This window comes from Coffea arabica, chromosome 1e (assembly GCF_036785885.1).
Source record: "Coffea arabica cultivar ET-39 chromosome 1e, Coffea Arabica ET-39 HiFi, whole genome shotgun sequence".
Taxonomy (NCBI): domain Eukaryota; kingdom Viridiplantae; phylum Streptophyta; class Magnoliopsida; order Gentianales; family Rubiaceae; genus Coffea; species Coffea arabica.
In genome coordinates this window covers 55,880,790-55,901,131 of record NC_092311.1, presented here as the reverse complement: position 1 = coordinate 55,901,131, position 20,342 = coordinate 55,880,790, and the positions used below count along the sequence as shown (strand labels likewise).

Here is a 20,342-nt window from a genome sequence, read left to right as displayed (position 1 = left end):
TTTCTTTCCCCTTATGGCCTATTTACTTCCTTCTTCCTACTTTTTACCAATTTTTTGGTTTATCAGTCAATCTTACTTTTACTGAATTGGTCAATCAATTTTTAGGAATTTTTATAGAAAAATGTACTATAATGATTTAATGTAGGTAAGATAATAAGATGATTGAAAAATGTATTCACCAAAAATGTAAAAGATCTTCTGCGAAAAATCGCAATCCAAACAAGGTGATTTTTCTATCAGTTGCTTTGTTTACAGCAACAAGTATTGATTAGTGCACATTTTATTAATAAAAATATATGTATTTATTATCATAACTTTTACAAATAATTTGGTTTTGCGATTTTTTCTTCAACGGTACACTGTCAAAAGTGATTTGTTAGGGAATCCGATGAGAATTGAAACATACCGCGTGATTAGTTAATTACCTACAGTTATGGATAGATTCCAACATAATTTGAATTTTTTAAAACTGAAAAAAAGGGATACATTTTTTGAATAAGATTGGACTATTTTGTTGTCCATTGTAAGGGTAAAAACGGTAGATTAAAAGTCGCCATAAACTTTCCCAGGCCTTCGTATGTATTATTGCATGGTTCTTTTCTTTTCCTTGTTTGTTTAACATCTTTCTTCAGAATTTGGTCTTAAATCATTAAAAGATGTTTTTGGAAAAGACAAGGAAAAAAACAAAAGACACTCCAAAGATCATCAAACCAAACATTTATGAGCCTCTTTCTGGAAACGTATTCTCAATTCAAAATAAATTTTGAAGAAGCATGTGACAAATAATTGCAAGACCTAACATAAATTTTGTTATGACAAATTTAAATCTGTTACCGTTGACCAGTCCCTTTATATACGCTCGAAGGCAAATTTTGTATTTTAGTCGCATTGGCACTTATTTATCTCGTGCATATATAATACCTAAATGAATTAATATTAGGTTCTTATTTGGTTGATGCCAAGACATTACTGTACTAAACTAAAGAAAATCGAACTAGGTTGATGCGTATTGCTTGATATTTGATTTTGAAAAAACAATGGGAGTGTTTGGATAGCACAAATATCTCAAATAATATTTCGCTTGCATCATAAACACATTTTTCAATTCACCTTTTTATATTTTCAATTACTTTTTTATGTCACATACATCCCATCACAAAAAAAAAGTGCTACAGTAATTATTTCAAATAATATTTCAAATAATACTCTATCCAAAGCACAGAAAAAAAATACTCTAGTGGCACTCAATCTCTTTTTTTATTTTCATAAAAGCACAGAAAAAAATAAAGTGCTATAATTCCTTAGTTATAGCACAACTAAGGAATTTTTACCCCAATAAAAAAATTAATTCATAAACATAGAACAAAATAAGAAAAGTAAATAGGACCATTGTCTAGATATGAAACTTTAAGGAAGATTGAAGTAATAAACACGAAATACAAAAGAGGGTATTGATAATGACTATATGTTTTTTCTTTTTTGAATTGTTTTTTTATACTATATAAGAATGAGTTGTGGTTAAAGAGGGGATTTGAATTTCAACCGCATAGATAGGGGTATTTTTGCAATGTGAAATGATGTGGAGTTTATTTTTAGTTTTGAGTACAAGTGATGGTAGCATGTGTTTTGGTATGTTTATGGAAATCTACTCATGTTGTACATTTAAAACATTTATTTTTGGAATGTGAAAATATTTTTATAATCGTTTTTGCATCGGGTACAAGTCATACAAGCTTATGTATTCGTATAATTATTTAAATAGTGTTACATTACTTGAAGTGTGGTATTTATTGTGCAATTGAAATGAAAACATATTGTTGTAATCTTACCGCTTGAGAATATTCAAGTGCCTGCAAACATATTCATTTGTATTTGCCATTTACATCTCAATTAAACTAAAGAAAATGTAGGTATGTTAATGATGTAATGCCTCAGCATCAGTCATGGTTGTTCGAATGCCTTCTCCTTCAAATTCTTCGATTTTTTTTTCCTTTCGACTTTTGGGATTGGGCTATTTTTGCTGCCTTTATACTCTGCATTCCAAAATGATTTTCAAGCGTAGCTATTCTTGGTGGTTCAGTTTGATGTGAGTTTTGTTCCTTAATTTTATTGTTTTATGTGGATGATTTTGGTGGTGTGTAGTGTCAGGTAATTGTTTCGATCACAAAATTTGAAAATTTGATTGCGTAATTTAACTATAATTTTATGATTTTTTCACAAATTTGGTTGATCTGTATAATTTGAATGGTATGGTTATGATGTAATAGGTTTGAAACAATCATAAGAAAAAAAAGTCCAGGGGGTATCTAGAATAACATAAGTCAAAAAACACCTTAATTTTAGTTCAGTTATGGTGTGTTTTCTATTGCATGTAGTAAATAATTCATATGTGGAATTCATTTTGATAGTAATTTGATAGTGAAGCGTTGTGAATTGGTAGGAAACATAACATACTTATGATTTGAGTTTGAATTGTTTAACCACTGATGAATTAATAGAATCAATACGTTCTAAATCGTTCATATTGATGGTGTTTCACAAATACCTTTTAATTAAGTATAGATAATATAAATGGTTCGCTTTCTTTAAGCAATGATGAATTTGTAAAAACTCCTCAAAGCAAACAATTTCAATGAGTGCTTGCTTATGCAGATAAACAAAACTAAAATTGTTACAAAAAACTAAAAAATGAAAAAAAAATCAAAAAGATGCGAAACAAAACCTCGCACCATACAAGAATGAATGTGGCTTTGAATTTTAACCCCAAAAACAAACATATAACTAATGAAATTTGTAATCCATGAAATGTAAATTGAATAATAATCTAAAGAAATGGACACTTAAATGACTTTTTTATAGATGCTATAATTTTTATTGATCAATGGGTTGATTAACATTTTAACCCCAATAATAGATATATAATTAATGAAATCACCTGTAATATGTGAAATGCAAATTGAATAATAATATAAATAAAGGGAGACTTAAATGGCCATTGTAGACAATCTATTATTGAAACATATGCTATGAAATATTATCGTTTAATATGATATCCTACTCTTATATTCATTCACTTACTTTCCTACCAACTTAAATACTTTCAAGGTTCCACAAAATAACAACATAATCACCAACAAAAAGTTATCTTAAAATTATCTTTAATCACGGGCACCAAATATATCCATTATTTGCGCAGGCACTACTACCCTAGTACTTCCTTTATTTATGAGATCTATTATTTCACATGATTGACAAGAATTTTTGACAAGAATTTTTCATCATTTGTAATAAAAAATAACAACTCTTAGGGAGAGAGGGAAAAAGAGGTGGGAGAGAGGGAAGGGAAGGGGTTAGGGGAGAGAGGAAGGGATGAGGAGGCAAAAAAGAGAGAGGGAAAAAAGGGAGTACGAGAGAATAGGGGGAAAAGAGAATGAGAGGAAAGAGAGGATAAGAGAGAAGAAAAAAAGGAGTGTGAGGTGACAGTGGCTGTTAGCGTCAAGCAATGGGGTGGGAGGAATGGAGGAACAAGAAGAAAAGAAAAAAAAAAGGAAAGAAAATGAAAAGGAAAAGAAAAACGAAAATTTTTCTCAAAATCTTACGCACAAGTTTTTCTACAATTTCTACAACATTAAGTTACATTACACATTTGAATTGTAAGATTTTTGGATGCTTGTATAAATTTTATTTTTCTATAACTTGATGTTATAGAAGTTGTAAAAAATTTTTTTGTGAAGAAATTGATCTTTTTTGAAAAAATTTCCTTTCCCATTTTCTTTCATATATTCTCCTTCCACCTTGCTATCACTTGCTGTAGCTATCACTACTTATCAATGTTGTCAACTAATTGGATTGATCGGATATTTCTAATAAATATATTGATGTCAGTATGATGTTATAATTATTTTATATTTTTATAAGTTTTAGAAATATTGAAATTAAGTTTTTGATTATATTTCAGTTAACTATACAAAATATTCGAAAAATACTAGGCTATTTTTTTTTTTTTTGGTCCTTCTTTCTTACTTTCGTTCTCCTCTCCCTATCCATTCCTCATTTTTTCTCTCCACCAATGCTAGCGTTGATAGTGAATGGTGATAGGTTGAGATAGGAGAAGGAAGAAAAAGAAAGGAAAAAAGGAAAAAAAAATTTCGTTTGTTTTTGGATATTTTGATGTAGGTATTTTAAAAATTTTAAGAAAATTTTTGAGTTTTCAATATCTAGTCATTAAAAAACTTGTCAAAAAACTAACAATCCAAATAGGCCAAAAGTTTTATATAAACATCCATAAAACTCATCATTAAAATGGGGCTTAAGATGTAGCATTTAAAGTTTTATATAAATACTAAAAAATTCACCGTTAAAATAGGGCATAGATAGAGGAAAAGATGTAATATTTTTTTTTAATATAATGCATATGAAATAAAAAGATAATTAAAAAATTAGTTAACGGTGCAAACAAATAAATTTTTGCTAGTAAGCCATTGACCAGACAAACCCTACCGGATTGCTATAAAAATCTCGTCCAATCCAAACCATTAATAATTCCTGGCAGCAACGTTTGTAAATTGTAGAGAATTTGTGGTAGAACAGAAGCTCGGCTGACGAAGGAATGAATATGGCAGCGGCGGCGGCGGCGGCAGCAAGCAGCCGCACCACCACCAATTTACTTGTACCACCATTCCAAGTTCCATCCCATCGAAGATTACCCAATATTAGCTACCACTTTTCCTTTTCTTCTTCAAATTCAACTTCAACTTCAACGCCGCCGCCCCTGCCCTTCTCAATTACTGCTACTGATAACACCAAGAAGAAGAAGAAGAAGACTACGAGGAGGATGAAGATGAGCTCGTCAGCAAGTGGGTCCCAGGGACTCTACTCCGCCGCCGACCAATTTGAGCTTACCCCGGAAAATGTCGATTTGGTTCTCCAAGACGTGCGTCCTTACTTGATCGCCGACGGGGGAAACGTCGACGTTGTATCCGTTCAAAACGGCATCGTCTCTCTCAAGCTTCAAGGTCTGCCTTCCTTCCCTTTCCATACTTCGTAGCAGTAGTACTGCTAAATTCTGAATTCTTTTAGCAACATACTAGTAATATTTACTTAGCACAGCGCAGCCGCTACCAAATTCTAATTGCTCCTCGTCAACGTTGTTAGCCTTCAAATACAGCCCCCCTTCCTTCCCTCCCCATTTGTTTGTTTCATAGTAATACTTTATCATTATAGTTTGATCACTTCAACTTTAATCTCAAATTTCTCTGGTTTTGAATGTTTGGCCTTTTTACTCGCGAAACTTTCGTGCGTTCTTTAAGAACGAAAAGGGGTCACCTTTGCGCCTTGGTCTGAACTCTCAACAACACAACAATGGATGCTTATGGATTATGATGATGCTCTCTCTATCATTCACACCTCCCTCGCTCCCTCCCCGAGGAAGAAATTATTATACTTTTTCAAGTTTGAGCCGCAACTTGCAATAGCCAAAGACCAATTACTTACTAGTTAGCTGTCTTGACTTTTAAAGATATCATCATTGCATCAAAACACTTCCCTACCAATCCAGACTCCATCCTGGAAGCAGCCCTTAAAGAATAAAGTGATTTTCTGCCTGATGGTCAAATGCCTCTGTTTTGACGCGGGCTATACAACAAGGCATCAAACTGCAATAAACTGACTACTGAGGTGTCACTTAGTGCTTCCGAAATCACCTCCTCCTTTACAGTTACAACCAGGCATCCCACACCAAAAAGCTGCCCTGTTCTAACCCTATTCCGTTTGGTGTGCCATTGAGAACAGCTTCAACCTCCTCATCTTTTAGAGAATCAGCTCTGATTCCAATAATCTGCTAGAGATTCAGAATGGTAGCTGGCATGCTTTGACTTGAAGTTTCCAAGGCAGTGAGCCTTTTGGGGTTGCCTCCGTCCCTCCAATGGCCACCATAATGTACATTGAGATTCCCCAGTAGGGAGCGAAGGAGAGGCCTGGGCCGTAGACTCCATATGGGGAAGGAACATTTTAGTTTGCATTCTCAAGGCATGTTGAGCCACGACATATTGCTATTCAAGAATTTCTGTGGGTATATGTTTATATGATTGTATTGGTGTGACTAAAGAGCCTACTTTTCCTCCATGTTTTCGTAGACAATCTTATGCTATGCATCCTAATGTGGTTAAGCTGCTCGAGGACCTTTTCACCCCATCTACTGATAAACCAGATGGAATTTAAAAGAAAAAAAAACAGTTTTTTTAATAGTTTGATGCGTACGTAACAAAGCCAACATTTTACTCTAGTTGCTCTGATCCTTGGATCTCTGAACCTTCAGAAATGAAGTACCAACCCAGATGGTTTACAAAATTATGTTTTCTTTGCATCTGATACAGATTTCACTTGTACTATGGATAAACAGGGGCATGTGGAAGTTGTCCTAGTTCAACTACAACGATGAAGTTGGGGATTGAAAGAGTACTCAAGGAAAAATTTGGTGATGCTATCAAGGAAATTTGCCAGGTGTATGATGAGCAAATAGACGAGACCACTGTTGAGGTGAGTTCATTTTCAACCCCCTGGTGGTGTTGTTTGTTTATTTCTTTTTTTTTTTTCTTCTTCTTAAAAAAAAAAAAAACAAAAAAGGGTAGCTGCTCAATTGCCCATGGATCTGCTTATGCATGAATTGTGCAGCTATTAATGGTCCAAGAATCTCCACATTTGCAGGCAGTGGACGGTCATCTGGACATACTGAGACCAGCCATTAAGAATTATGGTGGTAGCATACAAGTATTATCTGTTGAGGGAGGGGATTGCGTCGTAAAATATGCGGGGCCTGAGTCTATTGGATTGGGAATCAAAGCAGCAATAAGGGAGAAGTTCCCTGATATTGCGAATGTTGTTCTCACGGACTAGCTGCTTGCTTAGAAAGCTTTGGACGCTCTGGCTTGCTGATGATTTTGATACGGTGGCTCAAGGTTAAACAACAGCACAATCTCTGGTGGGCACACTGAGCAGGTGGCAGAGTGTAGATGTGCAAGATTATTATTAGCAGCTTAATTTACATGCTCTGGTCAGAATGTTTTGGGCGCTACTGAAGGGGTTCTTGCCAAGAGAGAGCGCAAATTGCAAAGCCCTCTGATAGGTTTGTAATTTATCTGGACTACATACATACATGGCGTACAATATGAACGAATTCCGTGCCACTCTACAACACAGTACTATGTTGATTCAAGCAGATGAAGTCAACAGCAACAGCAGATATGTTGGTAGTGCTTTGCTTATTGTGTCCATCTAAAATACACTACTACATTACATGGGAGGGGAGTGTGATGATTATATGTTATTCAGTTCATTCAAATTCCCGTCTTCCCGTGATGAGTGTGGTTGATTCCATCTTCATCCCATGATCCCAATTCATTTCGGGTGCTTGAGGAAGATCCAGTTGTCTATCAGCTGATGAAGGAACGAATATGAGGGGTTGCCTAGGCAGATTCTGATTCGCTTTCATCCACAGAAGCCGCAAGCCTTGATTTTAGATAGCGTGATAAATTAATCAAAAACGGAGTGTAGACGAAGTAGCAAGTGATGGTCCAAGAGACGAGCCCCTGCACGAATGGAAAGAACAGAGGGCTTGTGAGTTGTGTGTATCATAAAAAGATTCGACACCAAAGATGCATCCAAAAAAAAAAAAAAAGAAAAAAAAATCCGGTGATCACCTGACCAAAGATCTCAACGTTTGCTCGGGGATAGTACCATAGGTTGAACAACCTGCGCCACACAAACATTACATGGTAGTTTATCAATCGACGTTGGTTTGATTTAGTTCGTAGTATAAAATACAAAGCTTTTTTCCTTCAAGAAAATAATTGGAAGAGAAAGAAAGAAAGATTGTGTGTGTTACTTCATCATGGGAATCTCTGCGAGCGGGCAAGCGATGCCTACAACAGAAGCCAGTAAAAATCCGGCTACCGTGTTATCGATCAGCAACCATATCAGTTCCGCGGCCGCAAACAGTACGTAAGCTTCGATGTTATCCGGCACCCCAGCTTGGTACATTTCCGCACTTAGTTGGATAAACAACACCAATGCCCTGAGTCGGAAGAAAGATAAAAAAGACTAATTAGCAGTTGGTAGTAGTAGATGCATGCATATAAATGAACTACTCTACCGGACGCTTGGTCTATATATAGCTGCCACAAACTCACGCGAGGGAGGCCGCAGTTTTCTCCCGGAGGCGACCTATTCTTGGAGCCGTCTTCTCGTCAAGCTGGAGTTGAAGCAGGCCAACGGAAGCATAGAACAATCCAAGCAATGGCGGGACCTATATACACATATGTAGTAAAAGGTGGTTGTTATCAGCATCAGCCAAGAAGTTTATTGATTCAGAGATCGACAACATTCAATCACATCAGGGGCAGCTAGCTAGCTGTTGTTGACACACAAATTTCACTCACCCAAACATTGGTGTGAAGCGGGCCAATGTCAATGGCTCCCGTCTGGTACACCACAAGGTCGACCCGCGAATGTAGTCCATCAATCAGAGGACCCAACGTGAAACCGCATCCAAATAATATTATTGAGACCATCATCGTCGGCAATTTCCCCCTAGGAGGAGGAGGAGGAGGAGGAGGAGGAGTATTATTGTTGCTGTTAGTACTAGTATTTGCTATTCCGGGGGACAACTTCCGCCTCCTCCTCCTCCAACTGCTGCATATTTTTGTTGCTATCCTGGTGGTATTATAATGAATATGATCAGGGAACTTCTTCTTCTTGTTGACAAGGATAAGAGATACGGAAGAACCAACGGCAACGGCAACGGCAACGGCAACGCCAGCGCTACTCCCCACTCTTTCTCCTCCTCCTACTACTACTACTGGATTATTCAGGTTTCCAAACATCTCCTAAACAGGACAGGAGGAGGATTTCTCACTACTAGACTGCTGCTGCCGTCTCACTTTAATTTAAAGAAAGATGCGCCCGCTTCATCTTCATCATCTCGACTTAGGAGAGATAAGACGGTTCCTATTCATTCATTCCTCTTCAAAAGTCACAAACGGCAAATCCTGTCCACTGCCTGCCTGGTTTCCTTCTCCTACAATTTACAGTGATTGCCGTGACGTGGAATTTTCTCTCTTCATTCAAAAGACGATTTATTTGCACCGTGGCTCTCGTCAAAGTTTTTTCTTCCAAAAAAACCACAAATCTGATATTCCCCATACCAGCGGTTGGTTTAAACTGCTTGAACGTTCCTTTGGTTCACGGGTTAATTCTATATTTTCACAACTATATAACCCTCTCTCACCATAATATAGCAAAGAGTATGATTGCTTTGGGGGGGGAAAAAAAAAAAATTCATCCACATGGTAATTTAGGTATATGCTACTAATGAGCGAGCGTCTACTAGTTGGAAAAATCAACCCTTGCTTAAACAAACGATAATGAAGTTTCAAGCAAATAAAAGTTTTGCATGGAAATTTATTACAATTTGATAATATTTATTAAGTAGTATAACCCCTATTCATTGGAATAGTAATTAAGTTTTCTCATGAATACGATTCCGTGGCTATTCATGTTCATTTTTAGTTCAAGACAAAAAAAATTCAACAATACATCTTTCATTTTTAGTTCAAGATAAAAAAAAAAATACAACAATACATTTTTACATAAATGACTTGCTACTTTCTATCAAAATTAAATTGGATGATTTCCATTCGTTGGCCAAATTAATCCAAATCACGAGGCGGTTCGTTGGGGATTTTCAAACAGTGAGAAGGTTTTATGATAATAACCCAAACCACAAGAAGGGAGTTTAGTGTATTTTACCTTTGTTTTTAACAAATTCACAAAGTGTACTATTTTTGCTCGGTGGTACCAGGGACCAGCTTATATCGAAAGGCAGATCAAATACAGAACCGATTACATCAAAGGCAAAGGCCCCTTCGACATGAAAAAGAGAGACATGCTCTGCATCACTTACCAGCTAAACCTTTTAAGATTCTTTTTGGCCAATACTACAAAATTAACAATATCAGACAGGAAGCGATACGTAACATGTACTCTTTTAAGATGGATTCATCAGCAGACTTCTAATTGAATCTTTTTTGATGCTCCTACTCGTTAACCAACATCTACAGCTAAGCATGAACGATCGACTCTGTTGCGGCCAGGTAGAAGATCCTCAAGAGGCTCAAAGCACCTAATTAGCTGCTCAGACACAAACATAGACCATGACTCAGAAATGAAAATAGTGTACTGGAAGTTCAACAGAAGACATTGTAGCATATATCCATCAAATACCAAATGCCATTATTTTGCCGAATGGAGTGTGTGTACCAACCATACAGATATGCATATTTTGCCAAATGGATCGCATGTGCATATGCAACACTTGCAAATTAATTGCACTAGCATACAAATAAATCAGCAGAATGTTAACCTGCAAAATTATCCATCTGAAGCTTTGAACTTCCGTGGCCTTTTTGACTGAGCAGGTGATGGTGGACCTTCTAACAATCTTCCCGGAGCCTTGAAAGCCATATCCAAAACACACATTATTGATGATAAATCTTGAGAGAGTGAAGAGTATACAAAGAACTCAAGAAATTGTTAAGTAATGGATACCTTACGCTTCTGATCCCTTTTCCCCATTCTTTCACCTACAATGGTATGAATGTCAATTTCGAAAAGAAAAAATATCAGGTCTTGAAGTTCAAATACAACACACCCAAAAGGGAAAACAGAAAAAGAAGAAGAAGAAGAAGAAAGGAAAATTAGGTAATAGTCAATGCTTGCTACCAATTATGATTACCTCCAAAACTGAATGAATCTGGTACAAAGGTTCGGTCCTGTTCAACAGCACGCTGTACACGCTGTCAACAAAGAAATCAAAAGCTTACTTGCCAAAAAGGAAAATATTAAAGAAAAAGAAATCCTTGTCACAGGCTCAATAGAACATAAGTTCTTATAAATGGAAGTGGATAGGAACAAACCAATTACCTTAGGCGGTGTGCCGGGTGTTTCAGCATATAAACCATCACGATAAGATGAGCCTTCTGCCTCTTTGTATTGCAACTGACACTCAACCAAATTAAGGCATCAGAATTTAGATAACAAATGCACCTGGGAAAGCTGGTTGGCAAGCCACACGATTTAAAAGGGCAAGGAATGGGGATGGGACAATGTTAGATGCAGCCTAACCCGCCAAAAGAGATGATTTACTGATTATGTAGCTCAAAAGATTTGGTATTCCACTAAGAAACAATTCAAACCAGAATACGTGCAAATAGGCAACTAGTGTAAGATCAGTGCAACAGTTGTATCCAGGTAGAACAAGATTAACCAATGATTTAATAACAAAATACCTGCTTTTGAAGATTCAATAGAGTCAAAATTTCTTTCCTCAGTTCAAGATGCTCTGCACAAACAGCTTTAGTTGGGACTTTTGGTTTCAAATTAACCTATGGAACAAAGAGATAGTGTTTGTTTAGTCCATCTAGTGCAAAAAGGGAACCAAAAGAAAAAGCTTGTAAAATTAAATTTTCAAGTATAGTTGCAATATACTCTTAAAAGGATCTAATTACAAAACTCAACCAATTCTTTTTGCTTTAAGGAACTAGTTTATTTCAAGCAAGATGAAGTAACATTCAGAGGCAGGCGAATCACTTCCTAACTTGAAAAGGATATAGCTCATTTTCTTCTTTAGAAAACATAATAAGCTTCTATCGAGTTAACAGTCCATAAAAACACCCGATGAAATCAATAAGGTCAAAAAGCGTGACAGAAGTTATTGCATTTCCTGAAAACCTCTATAATGCTGATTAAAAACCTCGTACAAAGCTCAGTATGTGTGGAAAAGTGTGAAACCAAAAAATCCCAGTCAGAGTGCAAATCAACATTCAGAGTCAGAGAGGCAGGATCAAACCCCAAGATCTTGTAAAGTTTGCTCAACGCGCTTAATAGTCCTGAGTCCTGCTGACGAGCTAGCAGCTTGCACCATCTGCTCTAAAGCATGCGTTCTCAAATACACCCGCATCTGAAAAATATAGTTAGTAAGCTGAAAAATCGGCTACACATAGAGTTTTAAATATTTGTAGTCCCCCATCAAAACCTCCTCTCTCTGTCATGTTTTGGGGAGGGGGTGTGTGGTGTAAATTGTTAAGCAGTACACCCTGGTGCAATTTCAAAACCTTCACTATGTATCATGCATGGTAATTCTTCAAGAGGACAGCTTAGCAATAACGATTACTAAGACTAACTGATTTCGAGTGCAAGTCTCAGGCTTCCTAAGTGGGCTCCTCTTTAACTATTGGAGGTCTACCACAAGAAGCTCGTAAATAGCAAATAGTAGCATCAAGCTACTCGAATCAGTCTTTCAGCAGCCAAAGGCCAAAATCAGCTGGTGCAAAGAAGTAGTTGAAGTAATAATGAGCAAAAAGACACACAATAAAGGGAAACGAGTACACAGGATTTCATACCATGCGAAGAGATGCTAAAGTTGAAGCAATTTCTGAAACAGGAGGTGCAATAGCACCAGATGTGAACTGAGCATTTGGAGATGGTGACAGAGAATCTACAGCAGCAGCAGCCCCATCATTGTCATCTGGAACAGTATCAGTCATAGCTGGCACCTCCAACTCATCAGTACCCTGAGAAGGGAAACCAAATCATCTACAACATACCAAAAGGATGCATGATCATGACTACAAACAGATATATATCCAAATACCTTTGCGGCCTTCCGTGCCTCAGAGATTCTCTTTGCTTCCGCAAGAACCTATAAGGACAGAACATGAGCAATAAAACATAAACAGATTTCAAATATTCAACCTCATGTCTATTAAAGGCTCCATAAAAGTGCTTATTAAGCAAGTCTTATGGGCTAAGAGATGCAACAGAAAAGTTTTAACCTCTGCATCTCTTCGTTCTTGCTGCTTTGTTTGAGAAAGCACCATAGATAGTGCACGTTTACGTTCAACATCTTGTGAAATATTGTAAGCATCCTGCATGAGTGCAAGGAGTTACAAAGACTGGTGATGCGAAATCCAACCTCAGGAGTCCGAAGTGCAGAAACACATGTAAAAACTTAAAGAGGAGCATACAACAACCATATATTATAAGGTTCAGATTCTTAAATGAATTAAAAATATCATCAGTTCTAAAGGACCTTCACGAGAGGGTGTCCAGCAATGTCACCAGGAGCAGGAGCTCTAGCAATCAAGATAGCTCGACATACTAAGGAAAAAAGAGAGCCAAAGTCATCAGAGGGGGGAAAATGCACAGCCACACAGTTCAGCATCTTATTGAAATCAAGGAAACTTGAATTCCCAAGATGGGAACAAAAATTACAGTACACATTTTACATACCACTATAGTACCGACTCTTTAGCTCCTCAACAGTCCGTGATGTAGGGAATCTATCAGCTATCACGATAAAGCGGAGATCAAACCGCTCACACAAGTCAAACAACTCATCAGTCTCTTCCTTGGTCCACATCTAAAAGGGAAGAAAAAGGCCAATGGGAAACCCCAACAACATAATAGTAAGAACAGATACAAAATGAACAAGGAGCTAGGAAGGAATACCTCCAATAACCTAATATTTGAATAAAGCTAAATAATTCTCAAAGCCAACACACAAAATGAAAATTATTTTCCTGAGAAGGTGCATAACTCTCCATAAACTAGAAAAGATGCTATCTCCATGAGTTCTTTTAGGTAACCTCATATGACATAGACTATAACAATGAAGCAGGGAGCAGAAAGAATGAGCTGTGTAACTTTTCCATCATTGATTAATCCCCTACTGTATAAACTCAATCTAATGGAAGAAGAAATTAAGAGAAACGAAGTCCCCCAAAATGATTAATCAGAAAGAAGATTAAAATAGCTAACTGCAGAGCCTCTTAAGGCTTTGCAACGTAAAAAGATTCAAAAAGTCCATCGCTAATACTTGTATTATTTTACAGATTCGAAAGGAAGAGTTTTGTTAAGTCCTGCTGCTCTCATACACATGAAAATGAGTTCTTTTTTTTTTCAACAATGTAGACGGCAACAGCTATACCATTATAGAAAATATACACATTCATAGCTGGATACCCACAGGATCAGTGAGGTGCTTCTCGTACTCGTCATCTGTGTACTTGATCACATCAACGGACTGCATTGCATCAGTAATAATCAGCAAATCGTCCACAATGACAATCAACCACTACAATTGGCCAACAACTCAAATGATGTGTTATGAAATCCTTTGTTCCCCCAAACCTTGTTGTACTTGGCAAATGAATAGTCACCACTTGGCGGCACTCCATTTACTACTCTAACCTACAAAGGGATAAGAGGCTGGAAAATTAATTAAGCACACAGGTAGCAGTTCCAGAAGTGCTTTTGTAAGACATACCCAATGATACAACTGCAAATTATCTTTTCGTGCAGAACTTGTGAAGGGGAGCCACTGCCATGTAATCTGAATAGAAAGGGAAAATTGTCATGGAATAAGTATCAACAGGGATGAAATATCCAACTGAAAGGTAAAGAAGGAAAGAGTTTTGGGGGGGGGGAGGGGAGGGAAGGAAGGAGGAAGAAGGAACAACAGCTAGAATACAATCCAGAGTAGACACTTTAAACAGTGAATAGCAAAACTCAAACGTCTTGTAATTTGACTAAGTAAAAATAAAAAAAAAAAGAAATGAAATTGAGCTAAGGAGGTACGCATCTACTGAACCAACTCTATAGCACAACATAGAGAGTATAAACAGACCAATAAAAATGGGGAATTTGCAACCCATTAGGCTCAGCTGTGGTTGACTACTCTGAAGATTTATAGAAGCAAAGAGGGAGCGGACAAACAAAAGTTATACAAGTCCAGACTCCAGAGGATGAGTAATTTTTTGTAACCATAAAAAAAAAGGGTGGGTTGATTGGTGTTGTATCTCGTAAATGTTCACCCAATCTCTGTGAAACCTTGCACTGTCATGATTGGTTTTGGTAAATTATAGGTACACTAGTATTAACGGACCTTCTCGTTCTCTGATTGAGCTCGACGTTTCAAGTGATTGACATCAACCGAAGGCATGAGAGGTGCCAAGCCCCCTGTAAGGGCGTAAACCTAAAAACCAGTTCAATTCCAACCAACAAAATTTGTTATTAGAGCTTCAGAAGAAATTTAAAAACAAGATACTATTAAGTATATAATCTTTCCTTTGGGGGCGGGGATGGTGGGAATAAGAAAAACGGTACCTCTCTGGAGATGCCATCGGGTTTTCTTTGAGATTCTTTTGGAGGCCTCGACTTCTTGTCGGCCGGTAAAGGCAGCAGCTGATGTCCATGCGGCGTCGGCGTCGTTGTCGGCTTCGGCAATCCTAATAGGATGTCTTTAGCATCCATATCCCTTTCCAGAAAATGAAAACAAATCCCAAATGCGATCTCAATCAATTAATTAGGGTTTTCTCAGAGAATATACACTGGAGTGGTTTCCAACTGGCTGGCTTAGGGTTGGGTAGGTAGTAATTAGGGATTAGGCACCAACCAAAATCCCTCTGCTTCGACGTTCATAACAAATAGTACTCCATGTATAATTAAAATCCTCAAATCAATAACTCACTACCCGATTCGATTGGAAGAAGAGAAGAAGACGAGACGAGACGAGACGAGAAAGTGCTGATGCACTCCAATCTGAATTTCGGCCCACTTATGTGCACTGGCTGTGGTCGCGGCTGGGTCGCGTATTGGGCTTTATTGCATCAGAGCCCAATAGTATAATTCCACGGCCTCTACCCAAGACCCGTTGTCTATGTAATCACTGGCATGACCATTGCATCGTTTCTTTTTCCTTTTAGGCATCAAAAAGCTCTGTTGGGTTGGAACTTCTTACGAGCGGATTGGCTTCGTTGATGGGTCAAAAAGTGATAATCAGGAGAGATGGATTTTTGGTTTTATACTACAAAACCACGACATCATTTGACAAATGAATTTTTTAGGTATTTATCAAAAATTTTACTAAAACTTTTCTAAAAGTTGTAGAAAAAATTTATAGCATATGTAGAAAAATTATCCAACATGATAATTTGACTACTTTAGGAATTTTTCTCAAAAAAAATACAATAACACTTTTAAAAAAAAAAAAAACACAATAATGACTTGTATCAAAAGTGAAAAATTAACTATTTTAGTTGTATTTGTTTCATTATTATGTAGGGTTGTATTCAAATAACTTTTGTTTGATTATTTTTATGAGTTTTAATAATGAAATTATAATATATAATAATTTAATAATATGTTAATATTTTAATACTTATTTATTTGCTAAAATTTGACTATAATAAAATTATATGATAAATTTTTATTAGTTTCGCGGAAGAAGCGGGGCAAGGGACGGGGGGAAATTATTAGTCTTTTAGAATGAAAAAAAATTCCCCGTGAAATTTGAGCAATCTTTTATTATTTTGCGGATAATGTGTATAGTTAGTTTTTATGGTTGGTGGTTGTAAAGGCAGCGTTATCAGTTAGTAGTAGGACTAGGAGTATTATTATTTTTCCCAAAGTTGTTCGAAGGGGGGGGGGGGGGGGGGGGTAAGACTTAAGAGTTGGCTTCATGGGGTTGGGGGTACTACTGTCTGTATACAATAATAATTCTCGGGTCAGTCGGAAGCTAACCACATATTAATGTCCGGCCAACCCGACACAGGTACCATCATAGCAGAAGAGCACTACTGGTAGGATTTGGGAGTGCAACAGAAAAATGAAGCTCAAATATGGCGGCCACAATACTAATACAAGTAGTAGCATCCACACGACGCACAGCTGGAAAGCCGCCGTCAGCAGAAGTACGATTACTTTTACAACAAATACCCGTGCTGCTGGCGGTGGTGCGCCGTCAGACTCAAAAGCAGGCTGCAGAAGCCCTTCTCTACTGATTTTGTGTTACAGTGACAGGCCCAAATTCAGCTCTTCTTCTACTAATGCTTCTACTAATCGGACACGCTATAATAGTCCGTCTAAGTTTAATTGGAGCATCCCGGATGCTTACAAAGACAGTGGCGATGGTCCCCATCATACTGATCGGCTTACTGATAGCGACGAGGAATTGGATGACGTTGATATTGAGATTCAAAAAACTGGCTACAACCGTCGGAGGATCCAATCCAGGGTTTCCGTTGACGCCAGCCTCCAATCCGTCTGGAACGTCTTGACCGACTATGAGAAATTGGCCGACTTTATACCGGGTCTTGCAGTCAGCCAGCTGCTCCAGAAGACGGACAATTTTGTCCGTCTCTTTCAGGTCTCCTCCTCCTCGTGCCTCCCAGCTTCTTCTTCTTCGTTCTTCTTCTTTTTTTTCGGGTGCGTGCCTGTGTATGCGTGTAATTTTTTGATATATTATGTAAAGAAAGCTCTTTTTTGCCCATTGTAAAAACGTTAATTTGGAAACTCTATTTACTTTTCGACCCTGTTTGTGTTATCATCCATTACAATCAGAGTCATTCGTCTGCCCAATATAGCAATATAAATGGGTGCTTGGTGACATTGTCTCAGTCTTGCTGCAATATCAGCCTGTTCTTGATCGTCAGTGTATCTTGAGCAGATTGGGCAGCAAAACCTGGCATTTGGACTAAAATTCAAAGCCAAAGGTGTCATTGACTGTTACGAGAAAGAAATTCAGAATTTGCCCTTCGGTAAAAGGCGCGATATTGAGTTTGAGATGATTGAAGGTGACTTCCAACTCTTCCAAGGAAAGTGGTGCGTTGAGCAGGTGGAACTCTCTCTCTCTCCGGTCTTTTTTCTTTTTGTATTCTCCATCCCTTTCTCCCAAGTGCACAGCATCTTAGTGACCTCCTTGTTCAATAAGAACTGCCTTATCAATTGATCTTTCCTTCAGCAAGTAGGAGCAAATTGTTTGCGTTAACTGATCAGATTTTGTATCCGGAAATACTGTCCTTGTTTGATACATGCATACAAGTGCTAACATTGTCAAAGCTTTCGAAGTGCAGATCAGTACAGGAGACTATGATATAGCCGATTCTATTAAAGGCCAAGAATTTCATACTAATCTTTCTTATATTGTGGATGTGGAGCCTAAAGTTTGGTTGCCCGTGCACCTTGTTCAAGGCAGACTCTGTCGGGAGATAAAAATGAATCTCTTGTGTATAAAAGAAGCAGCAGAGAGAGCAATTCAGAACAAAGTCTCTGGTTATGAATGACTTACCCATTACTTTGACTTATGATTTCAAGCGTAAGTCTGTCCCTTCATGTTGATAAACTTCATCGAAACATTTTAGATGATACCAACTTGCAATGGATTTTCTCTTGCAAAATGATTTAGGTTTTGTTACCAAATTATGCACTGCAAGTCTGTGACAAGCTTCAAGGAGGCTATACGTGATATTGGCCTCGTTGAACACCCGAAGATGCCTTATTTAACCTTTGACTTGTACTATCATTAAGTGTGTGGAATTTTTTTCTAGTTAATCAAACCATGTTGTTCATCTACTAAAATCTGCCTCTTCTTCTCAAGATTCTTTCTTTTTAACAAATGTGCGCAAAAGGTACTATATGATTTCTGCAATGATTTCAGCAAACTTCTACTGCTTCTTGCCCTTTCAGTTTCTCCTAATCATTGCTATTCTTTTAATTTGCGTGTAGGGCTGTAAAGTAGTTTTTGTAATTCTTTTAATTTGCATCGGTCGTCTTAAGCTATGCAAGATTCGCTTATCAAACAGTAGGCCTAAATAAGGAATTTAAGATAATAGACTTATATGATCAGCTCCAGCCTTTTTAACATCTGACTATGACAAAAAATAATGAAATTTTAGCCAAATTCAAGAATTTCTTGAATCCTGAGGTGCTCAGTGCTTAGTCTGTTTCAGCTGATTGCATCCACAGTGCTAGTCTTTCTATGTCAGTTTAACCTCTTTTGTGAGATTTTGTAGCCTATATAACTTAGTTAAGTTCCCACATCGCTTGGGGGGGTTTGGGGGGTTTAGTAGTTAAGTGCTGCGGAGCACTTCAAAAGTTGCCGGCTTTTGAAGTGTCTTCGCAGAGTCCATTTATCGAAACACTCATACAAAAAACTGTGAGTTATGAAAGGGATATAACTTAGTGAAGTGACTTGTTACACAAAATGAAATTAATGCTCATGGATGGATAACCAGCTAAGTATTATGGATTATTAGAAAAAGAAGCAATGTCACTTTGAACTTATGTAGCTGCATGCACAAGGTGTTGTGTCAGGCAATCTGGATGTTGACGGTAGACTCCACTCGTCAGCCCTACTTCTCCACAGCCCTTCGAAGATCAATCGTCAAACACCAAATGGGGCTGTTGCTCACCTTTTCCAGATGTTATGTGGAACTCACTTGGATGTGACTGATCTTCTTGGGATCACCAAATGGGGCTGTTGCTTACCCTTTCCAGATGTTATATGGGTATCACTTGGATTTGACTGATTTTTTTTTTTTTTTTTTTTTTTTTTTTTTTTTTTTTTTTATGGCTGGCATCCCAAAGGCTCAAATTATAGCGCATAAGAATCCTCGTGGTACTATCTTGAGAGGGACCACCAGTTGGCAGAGAAATCCTGAAAATGTGTCAAAACGGCTGTCTGCTCGGAGAAGGGCAAGGCGGGAAGTGGGTGTACCAGTTTCTCTAAATACAGTAGTGATGGTTGTTCAGTTGGACATGTGGCAGTTTTGTTGATCAGCCACCAGCAAGAATTTTTTGTTGCTTTGGTTTTGAGTCCACTGACGTATGAGCTCCTTTAGAACGGTAACAGCCGACCATCTAAATTCTTATTGAATTGACTTTATTATCTTATGATGATTCATGAAAAGCAATTGATCTTCTTATCATATAACCATCAGATAATATGGATGGAATAATAGGACGTGATGGGGATTTGAGCTCCTATCCTCTTCTTGAAGGAGCTCTAGATGTTAAGTATATTTTTTGCATGATTCGGAAAAGCTTCCATATGAAGCAGAAGAAATAAGAGGTGCCAGGAGCTTCTTCACAATGTCATGTGGATGGACAAATTTTTGTTGTGAACTCCCTCCCAGTAGTGGAACCCAGAGAGTGGAAGAGGGCATCCAAGTCCAAGCACATTGTGTGCTTTTGTAGAGGTAGGACAATGGAGGTCATTCTCAGTTACACAAAAGCTTGAATGAGGAGACGTTAATCTGAAGATCAAAGTGGGGGTCGTGCTGCTCTGAACTGCGGATTTTTTGAGGAATGTGATTCCAGAAAAAGATTAGAATGAACATTTCTAAACATTTTTAGTGTTTTAAAAACAAGATTCATGTTCATAAACGCTTCTCTTCTTTGCTGTAAACCATTAACGATTTTGATAATTACTGTGTTTTTTTTTCTCTGTA

The 20,342-nt window shown here is 37.5% G+C and overlaps 4 protein-coding genes across 6 annotated transcripts; 2 read left to right on the top strand and 2 right to left on the bottom strand.

Annotated features, from left to right (window-relative positions):
• The first annotated feature begins 4,496 nt into the window (after positions 1–4,496).
• LOC113735905 (nifU-like protein 1, chloroplastic) lies at positions 4,497–7,339 on the top strand. The gene is made up of 3 exons (XM_027262876.2): positions 4,497–5,015; positions 6,401–6,537; positions 6,706–7,339. The coding sequence occupies exons 1-3, from the start codon at positions 4,610–4,612 to the stop codon at positions 6,892–6,894; spliced, it is 732 nt and encodes a 243-aa protein (XP_027118677.2). The 5' UTR covers positions 4,497–4,609; the 3' UTR covers positions 6,895–7,339.
• On the bottom strand, positions 7,082–9,247 carry LOC113735899 (uncharacterized). The gene is made up of 5 exons (XM_072066556.1): positions 8,436–9,247; positions 8,187–8,302; positions 7,883–8,071; positions 7,698–7,749; positions 7,082–7,586 (listed from the first exon to the last, which is right to left on the bottom strand). The coding sequence occupies exons 1-5, from the start codon at positions 8,877–8,879 to the stop codon at positions 7,464–7,466; spliced, it is 924 nt and encodes a 307-aa protein (XP_071922657.1). The 5' UTR covers positions 8,880–9,247; the 3' UTR covers positions 7,082–7,463.
• Positions 9,248–9,736: 489 nt separating this feature from the next.
• On the bottom strand, positions 9,737–15,652 carry LOC113735891 (SWR1-complex protein 4-like). Its single transcript, XM_072066530.1, has 17 exons — positions 15,220–15,652; positions 14,999–15,088; positions 14,381–14,446; positions 14,245–14,304; positions 14,081–14,137; positions 13,345–13,474; positions 13,145–13,212; positions 12,888–12,980; positions 12,707–12,754; positions 12,456–12,626; positions 11,903–12,013; positions 11,343–11,438; positions 10,978–11,052; positions 10,790–10,850; positions 10,603–10,637; positions 10,418–10,506; positions 9,737–10,185 (listed from the first exon to the last, which is right to left on the bottom strand). Exons 1-16 carry the CDS (start codon positions 15,364–15,366, stop codon positions 10,426–10,428), a joined length of 1,389 nt encoding a protein of 462 aa, XP_071922631.1. The 5' UTR covers positions 15,367–15,652; the 3' UTR covers positions 9,737–10,185; positions 10,418–10,425.
• Positions 15,653–16,548: 896 nt separating this feature from the next.
• On the top strand, positions 16,549–20,342 carry LOC113735913 (uncharacterized). Of its 3 annotated transcripts, XM_027262885.2 has the most exons (5): positions 16,551–17,260; positions 17,561–17,728; positions 17,967–18,208; positions 19,480–19,737; positions 19,833–20,342. In XM_027262885.2, exons 1-3 carry the CDS (start codon positions 16,721–16,723, stop codon positions 18,174–18,176), a joined length of 918 nt encoding a protein of 305 aa, XP_027118686.1. In that variant the 5' UTR covers positions 16,551–16,720; the 3' UTR covers positions 18,177–18,208; positions 19,480–19,737; positions 19,833–20,342. The 3 variants fall into 3 exon arrangements, with proteins under 3 accessions (XP_071922664.1, XP_027118686.1, XP_027118680.1); XM_072066563.1 differs by lacking the exon at positions 17,967–18,208 and having other exon boundaries at positions 16,549–17,260; XM_027262879.2 differs by having other exon boundaries at positions 17,967–19,737.